Source organism: Tamandua tetradactyla, chromosome 1, assembly GCF_023851605.1.
Source record: "Tamandua tetradactyla isolate mTamTet1 chromosome 1, mTamTet1.pri, whole genome shotgun sequence".
Classification (NCBI taxonomy): domain Eukaryota; kingdom Metazoa; phylum Chordata; class Mammalia; order Pilosa; family Myrmecophagidae; genus Tamandua; species Tamandua tetradactyla.
Window position 1 is genome coordinate 27,135,731 of NC_135327.1, and position 13,155 is coordinate 27,148,885.

General features: G+C 38.6%; 2 protein-coding genes and 2 pseudogenes across 10 annotated transcripts in view; 1 reads left to right on the forward strand and 3 right to left on the reverse strand.

Moving 5' to 3' along the window:
- RAB22A (RAB22A, member RAS oncogene family) overlaps positions 1–6,989 on the reverse strand; it is a 94,930-nt gene extending 87,941 nt beyond the window's left edge. The window contains exon 1 of one of the 2 annotated variants that reach the window (XM_077113118.1): positions 6,760–6,989. The gene's annotated coding sequence lies outside the window, so the exon portion shown is untranslated. Of the gene's footprint in view, positions 1–5,229; positions 5,615–6,759 lie in introns of those variants that run through there. The other variant, XM_077113109.1, reaches the window with a different exon arrangement.
- The window catches only part of LOC143644265 (serine/threonine-protein phosphatase 4 regulatory subunit 1-like), a 121,831-nt gene that overhangs the window by 20,625 nt on the left and 88,051 nt on the right, over positions 1–13,155 (forward strand). For 2 of the 8 annotated variants that reach the window (XM_077113073.1, XM_077113059.1), the window contains exon 1: positions 5,677–5,914. The exons of 3 other annotated variants lie outside the window; for them this stretch is intronic. In XM_077113073.1, the coding sequence (XP_076969188.1) occupies positions 5,710–5,914 (205 nt within the window). In that variant the 5' untranslated portion in view covers positions 5,677–5,709. Of the gene's footprint in view, positions 1–5,674; positions 5,915–8,520; positions 8,603–13,155 lie in introns of those variants that run through there. 3 more of the 8 variants (XM_077113067.1, XM_077113050.1, XM_077113043.1) reach the window with 3 other exon arrangements.
- Positions 4,688–5,235, reverse strand: LOC143678201 (microsomal glutathione S-transferase 1 pseudogene; annotated as a pseudogene).
- On the reverse strand, positions 11,468–12,363 carry LOC143678208 (SAGA-associated factor 29 pseudogene; annotated as a pseudogene).

The window sequence follows — 13,155 nt, forward strand, 5'->3', positions numbered from 1 at the left end:
TAGAGAGCAGCATGAGAGGCCAGTGACTACTTCTTGGTGCTACAAAAGCACAATTGAAATTCAGTGTACACAAGAAGAAGTTTGCCTCCTTCCAGAAGAAGGGAGGGAACCTTCCTAGCAGTTTGGCCAATGTGATCTGTAGAAAAATTGTGGTCAGTATTGCTTGATTGTTTCAAACATTTTGGAAGAAAATATAGACCTACATGTACACACACTCACTTCAGTGGCTGGTTGTTTACTTTTTTTTTTTTTTTTTTTTTTTTTTTTTTTTTTTTTTTTTTTTTTTTTTTGTTTTTTTTTTTGTTTTTTTTTTTTTTTAAAGGAAAGACAGAGAGAAGGAAGGAAGGATAGAAGGAAGGAAGGAAGGAAGAAAGGGAAACATCTTTAAACATTTTCTTGTTTTATTGTATTCTGTTTCTCCGTTTTTGTTACATGGGCTGGGGCCGGGAATCGAACCGAGGTCCTCCGGCATAGCAGGCAAGCACTTTGCCCGCTGAGCCACCGCGGCCCGCCCCAGGGTTGTTTACTTTTGCAACCTTTTTTCATTTTGAATCTAACTCAAGTCTTCCTAGAGAAATCATTCCCTTTTTTTTTTCAGTTAAGGAAGTTGTTGGTTTACAGAAAAATTATGCAGGAGTAATGACAAGATGTTCCCATGTCATCATATTTTTAAGTAATATTGTTCCATTCATTATGACTGCTGTCACTCCCACATTTCCCAACCATGTCCTTACCCAGGGGAGTCAGTAGGAAAATTGAGATGTGTAATATCAAAACGGAGCAAATTCAGATGTGGCCTCTCTCTCTAAGCCAACTTGGCAGGTGAACTCACTGCCCTCCCCCCCCGCTACGTGGGACATGACTCCCAGGAGTGTAAATCTCCCTGGCAATGAGGACTCCTGGGGATGAGCCAGGACCTGGCAACATGGGATTGAGAAAACCTTCTTGACTCAAAGGGGAAAGAGAGAAATGAGACAAAATGTTGGTGGCTGAGAGATTTCACACAGAGTTAGAGATTTCACACAGAAGGTTATCCTGGAGGTTATTTATTCTTACGCATTATATGGATATCCCGTTTTAGTTTATGGTGTATTGGAGTGGTTAGAGGGAAGTACTTGAAACTGTTGAATTGTGTTCCAGTAGCTTTGATTCTTGACGAAGACTGAATAACTGTATAACTTTTATAACGTGACTGTGTGATTTTGAAAACCTTGTGTCTGATGCTCCTTTTATCTAGGACTATGGACAGATGAGTTTAAAAATAAGGATAAAAAAAAAAACTAATAGGGGGAGATAAAGGGTAAAAATTGGGCAGATTGAAATACTGTAGGTCATTGAGACAGAGGGGTAAGGGGTATGGGATGTATGAGTTCTTTCTTTTTCTTTTTATTTCTTTTTCTGCAGTGATGCAAATGTTCTAAAAATGATCATGGTGAAGAATGGACAACTATGTGATGATATTATGAGCCATTGATTGTATAGTATGGTGTGTATGATTATTTTGTGATAAATATATTAAAACAAAAACAGAAATGGAGCAAATGAATTTCTTCAAGCTGTGCAGTTCTTTTCTATCAGGTAACCCAAGTAAATGTTTCACATTGACCATCAGAGTAAAAGTCAGAGTCATAAATAATGACAGGTTTTGGAAGCAGTGATTAAAGCTACAAATCACACAGGGATTTCCATGTATGCATGCATGTTATAGGGAGGATGGCTGCTCATGAATTAAGCTTGTCTTTTCAGTCAGCCTGTTGCGAAGTGCTAGTAATAACTATCAGTAGGCCTAAAAGATTTGTGATATAAAACATGCATTGGACTGATCTGCTCATATGAGAGCTAAGCATGAGTCTTGTTAGAGAATGGCATTTATATAGAGAAAGTTTGCCTGTGCAACTTGCTGTGGAAATTTACTAAAGTCAACAAAAACCCAGTGTGTGGAGACCAGTTTTCTCCCCAAAGCCAGTGAAGAATCAAGTGTTCTTTATCTTTTCAGTGGGTCAGGTTTATCTAGTCAAGCTATTAAAATTTAAGAATCGGCCTTGGTACATCTAAGCCCATTAGCAGGGAAGAACAAAATCACTTTAAATAACATTATGGGAATGGTTTACTCTAGTTACCCCCAGATCACTTAGGACATTACAAAGACCTAGTTACTGTCCATGAAAGAGTGGCTAAGTAGAAGCTCTAAAACATTCATTATTAAGTATACGAGTTCTACATTAATACATTTTTCTGTTTTTGTTTTAATTTTTAAGGTTCAGATTTTACAAATAATCCCTCTTGGCCACCATCATCAATCTTATGGCATTTTGAGATAGTGGACCACGTCTATCGTGTTCTCCAGCCAGTGTCCCCTAGTGCTATGTCAGAGACAGAGCATTTGAATAGTATGGATAATTGGTCTGGCCTAGGGCGGCATATCTCACATAGAGTAATAGCAACAGGATGACATGTCAAATGGAGAATATAAATATTGGGAATGCCTGAAGAACAGATTCTTAATGAAAATGCTCTCTGGGATAGACGTGGCATACCATTCTACCTCCGTCTCTAGCTCTGCTCATATCCAGGCCAATAAAGGTATCTCATTGGGGATATCTTATTGTGTTTGTTTTCTCTCCCCTTTCCACTTAAAACTAGTTATAGTGAGACTATGCAACCAGGGCCAGGTAGTGTCATTTGAGAGTTGTGGCTTCTCTGATCCACTCAAAGGCACAGACACTGAGCATACTTTCATTTGCAGTGACTTCCCTATACCTGGACTTTCCTTTTTCCCTTTCCCAGATCTTCGTCTCTTTCCATGTAGTGAACTCCTACTTGATCTTGAAGGACCAATTCCAATATCACTTCTCTTCTAGGGAGGGGTTTCCTGATCTCCATCCTATGAAAGCAGAGCTCCTGGTTTCCTTCCTGCTTGTTTATATCTGTCTCCTCCGTCTCTTTCCACAGCAGCACTGTGTGTGTGTGTGTGTGTGTGTGTGTGTGCGCCCGCGCACGCGTCTCCTCTCAGCAGATTTTATAGCCCAGGGACCATAGCTTCCTCATCTCGGAATCCTCTTTATTTGGTTAAATATTCAATTGTGCTTTGCTGTTGTTACCTAACCCTGGAGGGAAGAGAGTGGGCTCCAGGCAGATTTGCTATTCATTTGCCTTCTGTTTTTGTTATGTTACTGGATCTTTTGATCTTTTTATTGGTGCAAAATGACCTGTTAAGTTTTTTCTTTTAACTTGCATAATTTTTACTGTGCTTTGAACCTGCAAAGCACATTCACCTAACATTATACTTAAAACGTTAATTTAGAGTGGGCATTGATGGCTCAATGGCAGAGTTCTCGCCTGCTGTACTGGAGACCAAGGTTCGATTCCTGGTGCCTGCCCATGCAAAATCAAACAAACAAAAAACATGAATTCATTCTTAGCCTGTTTTAAGACAGATTAGTGTTTTGTAAAACTGACAATACAGCCAAGGAATCAAAGGTCTGTATGAGTTTTCACTAGAGCATCCTCATCTGGTTTATTTATGTCTCAGCCTGTTTTACATGATGAAGACACCAATAGTATTTATTATTTTTGGTGATAACCCTTGATAACTAGTTAAACTTGGCCCGTTCCCTGAGAGGGCAGGTGACGGCCTCATCTGCTCACTGTGATGCAACAGAGGCACAGGGTCATGGGTCCCACAGTTGAGGGAAACATGGTAGTTTGTGTGTGTGTGTGTGTGTGTGTATGTGCACAGCCAGGGAGTGGGGTGTTGAGCATTAGATATGAAGGGGGACTCTACCTACCCTCAAGAATCTAGTTCTTCCAAGCTCTCTGGTGCTGTTTTATGCTGGCTTTTGACTATTAATTATTTTGGATAAGTTAGTCAGTGATGTCCTGTATAAACAGTCCAGGAAACCTAATACATTGCAGAAAGGGAGAAAGTAGCTGCTGCTCAAAAGTCAAATCACTATCAGAATTTTGTTTATTTTGTATTTTGAACTGAGCCAAGAAGGCTTGAAGATATTGTTAGAAACTATATTCGTAAGAAAGCTCTATTTTTCCATATTATATTAAGCTTCCATGAATGGAATAGGTCACTTTTTTTTTTCAGATGTAAAAAAGTACAATGAAAAGAATTTGAACAAGGAATTATTTATGTTAACTTGAATGCTTATGCCTGCTGATGTCTCAGTGTGGCCTTGGTTTGCTGGGACGCAGAAGACGACCCTCTCATTCTATCATTATGCAGAGTCAACCCCTTATTCCTGTGAAGTCTCCAGGCAGCATGCCCTCTTAGAAGTGTCTAAAAATGTAAATTCTAGAAAGATTTTTAAAAATGTGACCTTTTTGGGGCAGGAGCCTTTTTTTTATTGTTTAAATTCTTTGTTTCATATGTTCATTTCAACAGTACAGAAATGTAGATAATCCTACATGTCATCACTCTATACATTTAAAGTATAAAATGAGTAAAAGCTACAAATTATAGCATAATTAAAATTTATAACTAAGTACTATATGAATTAGGCAAAAGACTAATTATTATGCTCAATTTCCAGTGCAATTATGAATAAGTATGAAGAATATTGTTGATGCTAATATTCAAAATAGGTTTTCCCCATTTCTTAATTTCTCTGTTCCTCTCTTTTCTAAAACTCAAATATTCATTATGAATTGGAAGAACAGAATTCTTAACAAAAACCAATTAGATAACGAGTTGTATGATTCTCCTTAGCAACCTATAAGCCATTGTAAAGTTAACTCCATATCCAATAAAAAAAGCCAAAGCTGGATTTGGCTGGGGAAGGGGTATCAAATATACAATTGTATGGTAAGTCCGTGTCCCAACAAAGAGTCTAAAGTGCAGGAGATATGGTCCACTCAAGAAATACAGAAGGCCAGTACCAAGAAATGGCACAATATTTTCAAAGTCATTCAGGTGACCTCTTCGTACACATTCCACTCTGTCATCTGACCTTAGATACTTCTAGGCATTTTCTCTTTTGCCAAAGGATGAACAGTCTTCTGGGTTGGCAAAAATCTTTCTTGTCATTCTATAGAATGCAGTTACAATACTCATAAACATTTTTGAAAGAACAATCGTTACATAGGAGGCAAGGCCATGGATATATATATATAATACTTAGCTGGGTGAGGTCAGTCTTTTTTTTTTTTTCTTTCATTTTTTGGTCTGGAATGTGGAATCTGAGAGGAAGTAAGGCAGCAAACCTGTCCTGGTTTACAAACCTTTGATATTCATTCATTCAACACCTTCTGTTGAGTTCCTACCTACTATGTGCCCGGCATATCAATGAGCCAGTCAGGCAAAGGTTCTTGTTGATAAACAGTAAACCTAGGAAGCACCTTTTGTGTGAGAAAATGATAGGTGCTCTGGAAAATAAATAGATCAGGGTACTAGGGGGTTAGGGGGATTGCAACTTCATGATAAGATGGCCAGGGAAGACCTCACTGAGAAGATGACTATTGAGAGGGTAGTTATCTGAAAGGACATCTTAGGGAGGAGAGTTCTAGGTAGATGGAAGCTGCCACTGCAAGGTTCCTTAACCAGGGAAGTTCCTGGCGGTGTTTGGGGGCTTTAAGAAGACTATGTGTCTGGAGGCAGTGAGGAAGGTAGGAGTGGTGGGAAATGAAGTCACAGATGTAAGGGTGGGGCAGAGGTTCCCATGGCCCAGGCACCCCCCTGTTGCTCAGGCAACAAAAGCTGATATGCCTTTCTTTTTTACAGCAGTTCTTTACCAGGGAGCAGTTTTGGTACCCAAGGGACATCTGGCAATGTCTGGAGATGTTGATTGTCACAACCTGGGGGGGAAGGTGCTCCTGGCAGCTAGTGGGATGCTTCTGAACATCCTTCACTACGCAAGACAGCCCCCACAACAGAGAATTGTCCAGCCCAGAATGTCAATAGTGCCAAGTTGAGAAACTCTTCTTTATTATTATAGTGTTTATTGATTGATTTAGGTTCTTTGAAGACGTAATAAAGAAAAACACCATTAAAATATGATGGGAAGAGGTTATTAATTACTGTATTTGGTCAGGCTGCCTATTTAACAAGTTTAAGTAAAGTGGCTGTTTTCATTTCCTCATTTGAGGAAAAGGGATCTAAATCTTACTTGCCTGTATATTTTAAAGAATAATTAAAAACAATACTGTTAATAGGTAAATAGTAATAATCCCAATTTGGACTCAGGATTTTCTAATTTTGAAAGGAGTTAGGATATTGATCCATACAAAGGAAAATGTTTATATAAAATAAAAACAAACTAATATTCAGTATGTGAAATAAAAGACATGATTCTTGCATATGAATATGCCTTTGTTATTAGTAGGAATAGATTTACTTGATTATACTACTCTACTCTATTTCAGGTATCAGTCATCATGTGTGTTCCATTATATACTACCTGTATTTTTATATCAAATAACTTATTTTAAAGACATTTTTGAACACTTACATTGGTTGTTTTATGTATCCTTAGCCAAAATATCATAAAAATGAAATATTAAGATTAAATTCCAGGTAGACCCATGCCTGCAAAAGGTTCTGAGCATAAGACTTGATCTATGTTCAAAGGGAGATTAATCAGTGCCAGGGAAAGGTTCAAGACACACCGGCACTGTTTCGGTTTGCTAAAGCTGCCTGAATGCAATATACTAGAAATGGATTGGTTTTTATAAAGGGAATTAATTTATTAAATTACAAGTCTACAGTTCTAAGACCATGAAAATGAACAAACTAAGACATCCAGAGAAAGATACCTTGACTCTTATGAATGGCCAATGGTGTCTGGGGTTTCTTTGTCACATAGGAAGGCACATGGTGATGTCTGCTGTCATCTGTCTCCTGGCTTCTGATTTCAAACGGCTCTCAGCTTCTGGCATCTCCTGGGGTGACCTCTTTCTGCATCTCCAAACATCTTTCACTTGTTTTAATATCTCTGCTCTCCGTGTGTGTTCTGGGCTCTCTGTTTTCTGCCTTTTATTCTCTTCCTAGAGGATTCCAGTAAAAAGACTAAGACCCATCTTAAATTGGTGGGTTACATCTCCATGGAAATGACCTAATCAAAAGGTCTTGCCCACAATAGGTCTGCATCCACAAGATTAAATTAGAAGAACATGGCTTTTCTGGGGGTACCTAACGGTTTCAAACTAGCACAAGCACCAAAAGGAAACTTTTCTTTGATTTAATTAGAGAGTTGAGAAGGGAAAAATTTCTCACTTTGTGATTTTATGATATTTAATGAATCTGTCTATGTGGCGCATGTGGGGACATGCTGCCCCAAGTTGTCCATACTCAGAGCCAGATGCTCTTGGTGATCAAGGTGTGCCTCTGCAACGTGGTCGACTTGGATCAAGGCTGCCGTCTTAGTGTGTAGAACCAAGCAATGATATGATGGAGGCCAATTTTCTTTGGCTCTGAACAGCCACCAACAGTCTATTAATGCAGAACTCTCCCAGGGAGGTAGTGATTAGACAGTTTACTTCTTTGTTTTATTGAGGACTAAAATTATAATTCCGTATTTTAAGATAAAACAAAAATGCCTATAATTCGGATTTCTTACAATTTCAGATAGATTTTACACATCTTTCCTCTCCTTGTCCCTCCCTATGTATTTAGTATGAATTTACCCAAATTTAATTCTACAACCTGCATCATTAGAACGATTGAATACTTTCACTTAACTCATATACATAATATTGAATGTTAGAATTAAATAATTTTATTTTAGCCATTAGTTGAAAGCTCTGATGGTTTCATTTTTTTTGAAACTAAGATGCCTCATTTTTGCAAGCAGAAGTGAATTAATTGGTATCTTTGGGTACTTTATACCTTAGGTTGTGGGTATGGGTCTGGGTCGCTCCAGGCTAGGTGCTATACCTCAGGTTTGTTTTTGTGAAATTAGATTTTCTCAGCTTTCTCAATGGCTCTCATAAATTGAAACCTACTGATCACAGGAGACTGATTTCTACAGAAACCAATGTTTATTAAGTGCTTCCTGTGTGCCAGGCATTAAATGACACAATTCCAGCCTTTAAAGGACCTCCAAGTCTAGACGCAGAGACAGAAACTGTCTACTTACAATTTAATATTGGCCCATCCTATGTAAAATGTTTAAACCAGACAGTGGTATAGGTCTATTTATTGTCCCCTTCCATACTTTGTTATGGTTTTCTTATGAGTACACCTACATATGTTGTAAGTCTCACAATACAAGATTATAATTTTTGCTTTAAACCATCATATATACTTTTAAAAAATTAAGAGGAATAATAGTTTTTTATATTTACCATTTTTCCAATGCTTTCAATTCCTTTTGAAGGTACAAGTTTGTACTGTATTATCTTCCTTCAGCCTGCAGAACTTCTTTTAACATTTTTCATAGTGCAGGTTGGTTAGCAATAAATTTTTAGTTGTTTCTGTTGATTTGCTTTTGAATTTGATAGTGTCTTTATATCATCTTCATTCCTGAAACATGTTTTCACTGGCTATAAAGTCCTGAGTTGATTGTTTTTCTTCAGGACTTTAAAGGTGCTGTTTCACTGTCTTCTGCCTCTACTCTTACCGACGAGGAGTCAGAGATTATATAGATGATTACTCCAGGTAAATAATACTGGTTTTTCTCTACTGGTTTCAAGATTATCTTGTTTATCATTAGACTCTGATGTGTCCAGTTGTGTTTTTCTGTGTATTTATCCTCTTGTGGCTCAGTAAGATTCTTGAATTTGTACCTTTATGTTTTTTTTTAACCAAATTTTGGGGAATTTTGGTCATTATTCCACCATTTCCATTCTTTTAAATCCACTTGATGAATTTTTTTCACCTATTGTTCCAATTCCTGAATTCTTATTTGGTGCTTTTTTATAATTTTTTTTTCCTGAGATTCCTTACCTTTTCATTCACTATAGGCATATTTTTCTTTCTGTCCATAAACATTCTTATATTGGTTACTTTAAAATCCTTGTCTGTAATTCTAACATCTGGGGCATGTCAGAGTCAATCTGTTTTAATTATCTTTTCTCTTTATATTAGCTCATATTTTCTTCTTTCTTTGTATGTTGAATAATTTTAAATTGTAGCCTGCATATTATGAATAGTATGTGTTGTAGAGTTTCTGTATTCTGCTATATTCCTCCAAAGGGTGTTGATTTTTTAAAAAAAATTATTTTAGTAGGCATTTTTGGCTATGGTCAAAAAAGCTTTGTTCTCTTAATCCTCATTCAATATTGTTTAGGGCAGAACCCTTTGATTAGATTGTTTTCATGGAGATATAATCCACTCAGTTGTGGAGGTGACCTTCTGATTAGATGAAGTTGTGATTCCATCCATTTAAGGTGTGTCTTGATTAGTTTAGTGGAGTCGTTTAAAACGGGAAACATTTTGGAGAGAGTTCAGAGCCAACAGGAGACCCAGAGACAGAAAGAAAATACCCCCCGGGAAGCTGTTTGAAACCAGAAGCCAAAGGACCAGCAGACACAGATCATATGTCTTTCCAGTTCACAGAGATTCCTCTTTCAAGAATTCCTGTTGCATTTCTATTAAACCTTACCATTCCATTCTTCATGTGTCTTAATTTGTCTCATATTTTAAATCTCTTTACTTCTCTATGCAGATTTCTGGGTGATTTGTCAGGTAAGTCTTCCAGCTCACAAACTCTTTCTTGAGCTATGTCTAAACTGCTATTTAAGCCAGCTACTGAATTTTTAATTATGTGGTCTCGTTTTCATTTCTATTTGATTCTTTTTCAAATGTGCCTGTTTTTTCTCTCCAGTACTTTTCTTTCATCATGATTGCTATTTTTAAAATCTTCTAGTTTTTTAAGCATAGTTATTTGATAGTCTATTTCAGATTTTTTCTAGTATTTCCACCCTTGGGTGCAGATTCTCTTGTTTGCTTTGTATATTAATTCTTCCTCAAGAAGTCTTGTAACCATGTGCAGTTTGAAATTATTTTCTCCTAGATTACCTTCAGCAGGGTTGTTTTAGGAAGTTCCATGTATCTTGGGTTGCAAAAGTATCTCTTTAGAACAGTTCCCTCTTTGCTTCTACCAGGGTGCCTAGTGTTTGAATGAATCCAGATAGTGATCTTATGAGTAACTCAGCTTGGGCTCCTGTACTTTGCAGGTAATATAAGTCTGGACTCTACATTTAAGGTGGCGCAGATCTCAGGAGTGACCATCCCTCTGCCTACTCCTACCTCAACTAGTCCCCTTTCCATAGCTGTCTTACACTGGGGGCTTGGTTTCAAATTCACAACCATATCTTTTATCCCTATGTGGGCATCAGAAATTCACCCTCTTTTGACCTGCATCTAGATCTTAAATATTGGCTATAGAGTGTCAACTTCTGTTAACTACTTTCATTTTGATTTCTATTTTCCTTCTATCTTCCTCCTTCCTTCCCACCCTCCTTCCCTCCCTTCCTTCCATGTTTTTTTGCATGGGCAGGCACCAGGAATTGAAGCTGGGTCTCTGGCATGGCAGGTGAGAACTCTGCCTGTTGAGCCACCGTGGCCTGCCCCCTTCCGTGTATTTTTAAATAGTTCGTTTAAATTTGTGTGTGTTTTGGGGGGGAGAAGATTTCATCATCTTCAGCTCCACCATCACGTTACTGGAAATTCCAGCAACTGGAATTTGAGCCTCATTCATCCAAGATCTAGGCTCCATTTGGTGTACTACACTGAGTTAGGGTGGTGATAATGGGAATGGAAAAAGGGCACTGATGTTGGAATAGAAATCAGGATGTCAATTTATTCTTTGTTATTGTTGACTAGACAGTAAAAGTATTCAGGTTGATAGGTCAGTAGCTACCCACGGGACAAAATCTAGAAAGAGTAAGAAGTTAGCAGAACTTTTTCATCACAATTCAGGGGCAAATAGGACTTTATCAACAAATATTAATGCCTGAAAATTTTAAGATACATACCTTCATAGCTTTAAAATGAAAGTATCCCTGAAGACTACGCCACTCCCTATTGTCTCATTTCACAAATATTGTTTGTTCTCTGGGTCTTAATTCTCCAGGAGATTGAGATCACAAGATCACTTCATAAATATGGAATCAGAACAAAAAGAGTTAAATACTCTTGGGGTTGATTTCATCACAGTGATGCCAGCAACTTGCCAAGTACATAGGCTATTCACTGTAGTCTCCACAAGACAGGGCTTGGGAAGAATAGAAAAATGGGCAGATATCATGTCTTTCAATCATCTTTGTTTCTCTCTCTCTCTCTCTTTTTTTTTTTTTTGTAAAAGGTGAAAGATTTATACCCTCTGAAGAGAAACCAGAGTATGTTTCTCCTTTTTTTAAGGTCACCTTTAGAAGTATAATTCACATACAGTAAAATTCAGCAACTTTAATTGTGCTGTTAGACTTTTGGTGGAGTGCAAGGTGGGGAAGAATATTTATTTGATCCAAGAAAATCTTTTGTTTCTTGTTTCCCAGAAGGCAGCAGGAGAATGTGAGTCTGCTAGCCTGTTTTCCTTTTTTTGGGCTCTTTATAGGCCACCACATACCCTTGGGCCACTTTGAGGGGAGGGGAGTAGCTGTCTGTATAGGAGGTATCTTCATACAGGACCAGATAGTCATTCTGGGGCTGTTGTTGGGGCATATGGATCAGGGCACATAGAAACAGGTGTTCTGGAGATACAGGGCCAGCACAAGCTGCTCCTGTAAGAGGGCTTTGGGGTCTGTCTCAGGGTTGGCCTTCCACTGGGGCAGGAGGGTGATGCACTGCCAGCTCAGGGTGTTGCTCTTTTTGCCTTCTTCGTCAATGTCATCCACTTCATACTTGATGATGTGGCTGTAACTGACCACCTCGGCTAGGATCCACTGCTTGTCCTCATCCACAGCCTTCACATGGGCAGCCACCTTGTCTCTAGGTTTGACCATGTAGTCCCCTGAGACTGGAATGGTCCCACAGAGGGGTGGGGGCTTGTCACTGGGCTTCCCAGTCCACAGGGGCAGGGTCATGTCTGACTGCTGCAGCAAGGTCATCAGAACCCTTCTGTGCATGGTCTTCAGGAGGAAGGGGGTCTCCGAATCATTTTACAGGCCTGCAATCTTGGCTGCAATCTGCCTCTCTTCCAACAGAGATTTGATTTCAGCAATCTTATCTAGGGCTTACTGGAGGATATTGCATCAGTCTTCATCAGCCTTGGCAGCCTTGGCAGTCATATAGAGGCCATGCAGCTTTGTCCAGTAATAGGGAGAGACCCTGTTCTCTGTCTGTATCTCCTCATGGGCCTTCTGGATGTTCACCAAGTTATGTTTGCTCTAGGAATGTTCTTCCTGGGTTTGCTTGATCAGTTGATGGAGCTCTGTGAGAAGTTCTGTAATGCAGGAGTCAGCAGACACGAGGGCCATGGTGTATGAAGAGTGCTAGATGAAACAAGCATGTTGCACTGGAAACTGAGATGGTGGGAGCAGGTGTGCCTCTCTATACCCTTTTTTACAGTCTGCAGAAGGTAACGCACTTGCCTTTGAAGATTCGCTGTACATCCTGTTAGATGAGTTTTTAAGAAATACATAGAGTTGCATGACCACGACCACAATCAAGATATAAAACATCTCCAACACCCCCAAACTCCCCTTGTCCCTCTTTACCATCACCCCTTTCCCTACCCCTGATCCCAGAAGACCACTGATCTATATTATATTTTTATCTTTTCTAGAATTTCATATAAGCAGATTTATACAGTATGAAGTCTTTTGTGTCTGGCTTCTTTTACTTTGCATAATGCTTCTGAGATTCATCTGTGTTGTTTTACATATTAGTAGTTGTTCCCTTTTTTTTTTTGATGAGAAGTATGCTGTTGTATGGGAAGGCAATAATTTATTATCTATCAATTGACAGGTATTTTGGTTATATGCAGTTTTTTTCTATTATTAATAAAGCTCCTATGAACAGATAAGTAGAAATCTTTGTAAAAATATGTAGAAATATGGTTTCATTTCTCCTGGGTAAATACCCATAAGTAGGATTACTGAGTCATGTGGTAAGAGTATGTTTAATTTTTTAAGAAACCGCCTGTGGTAGTTAGATTCAGTTGTCAACTTGGCCAGGTGAAGGTACCTAGTTCTGTTGCTATGGCCATGAGCCAATGATATGTGAACTTCATCTGTTGCTGACTACATCTGCAGTCGGCTAGGAGGCAT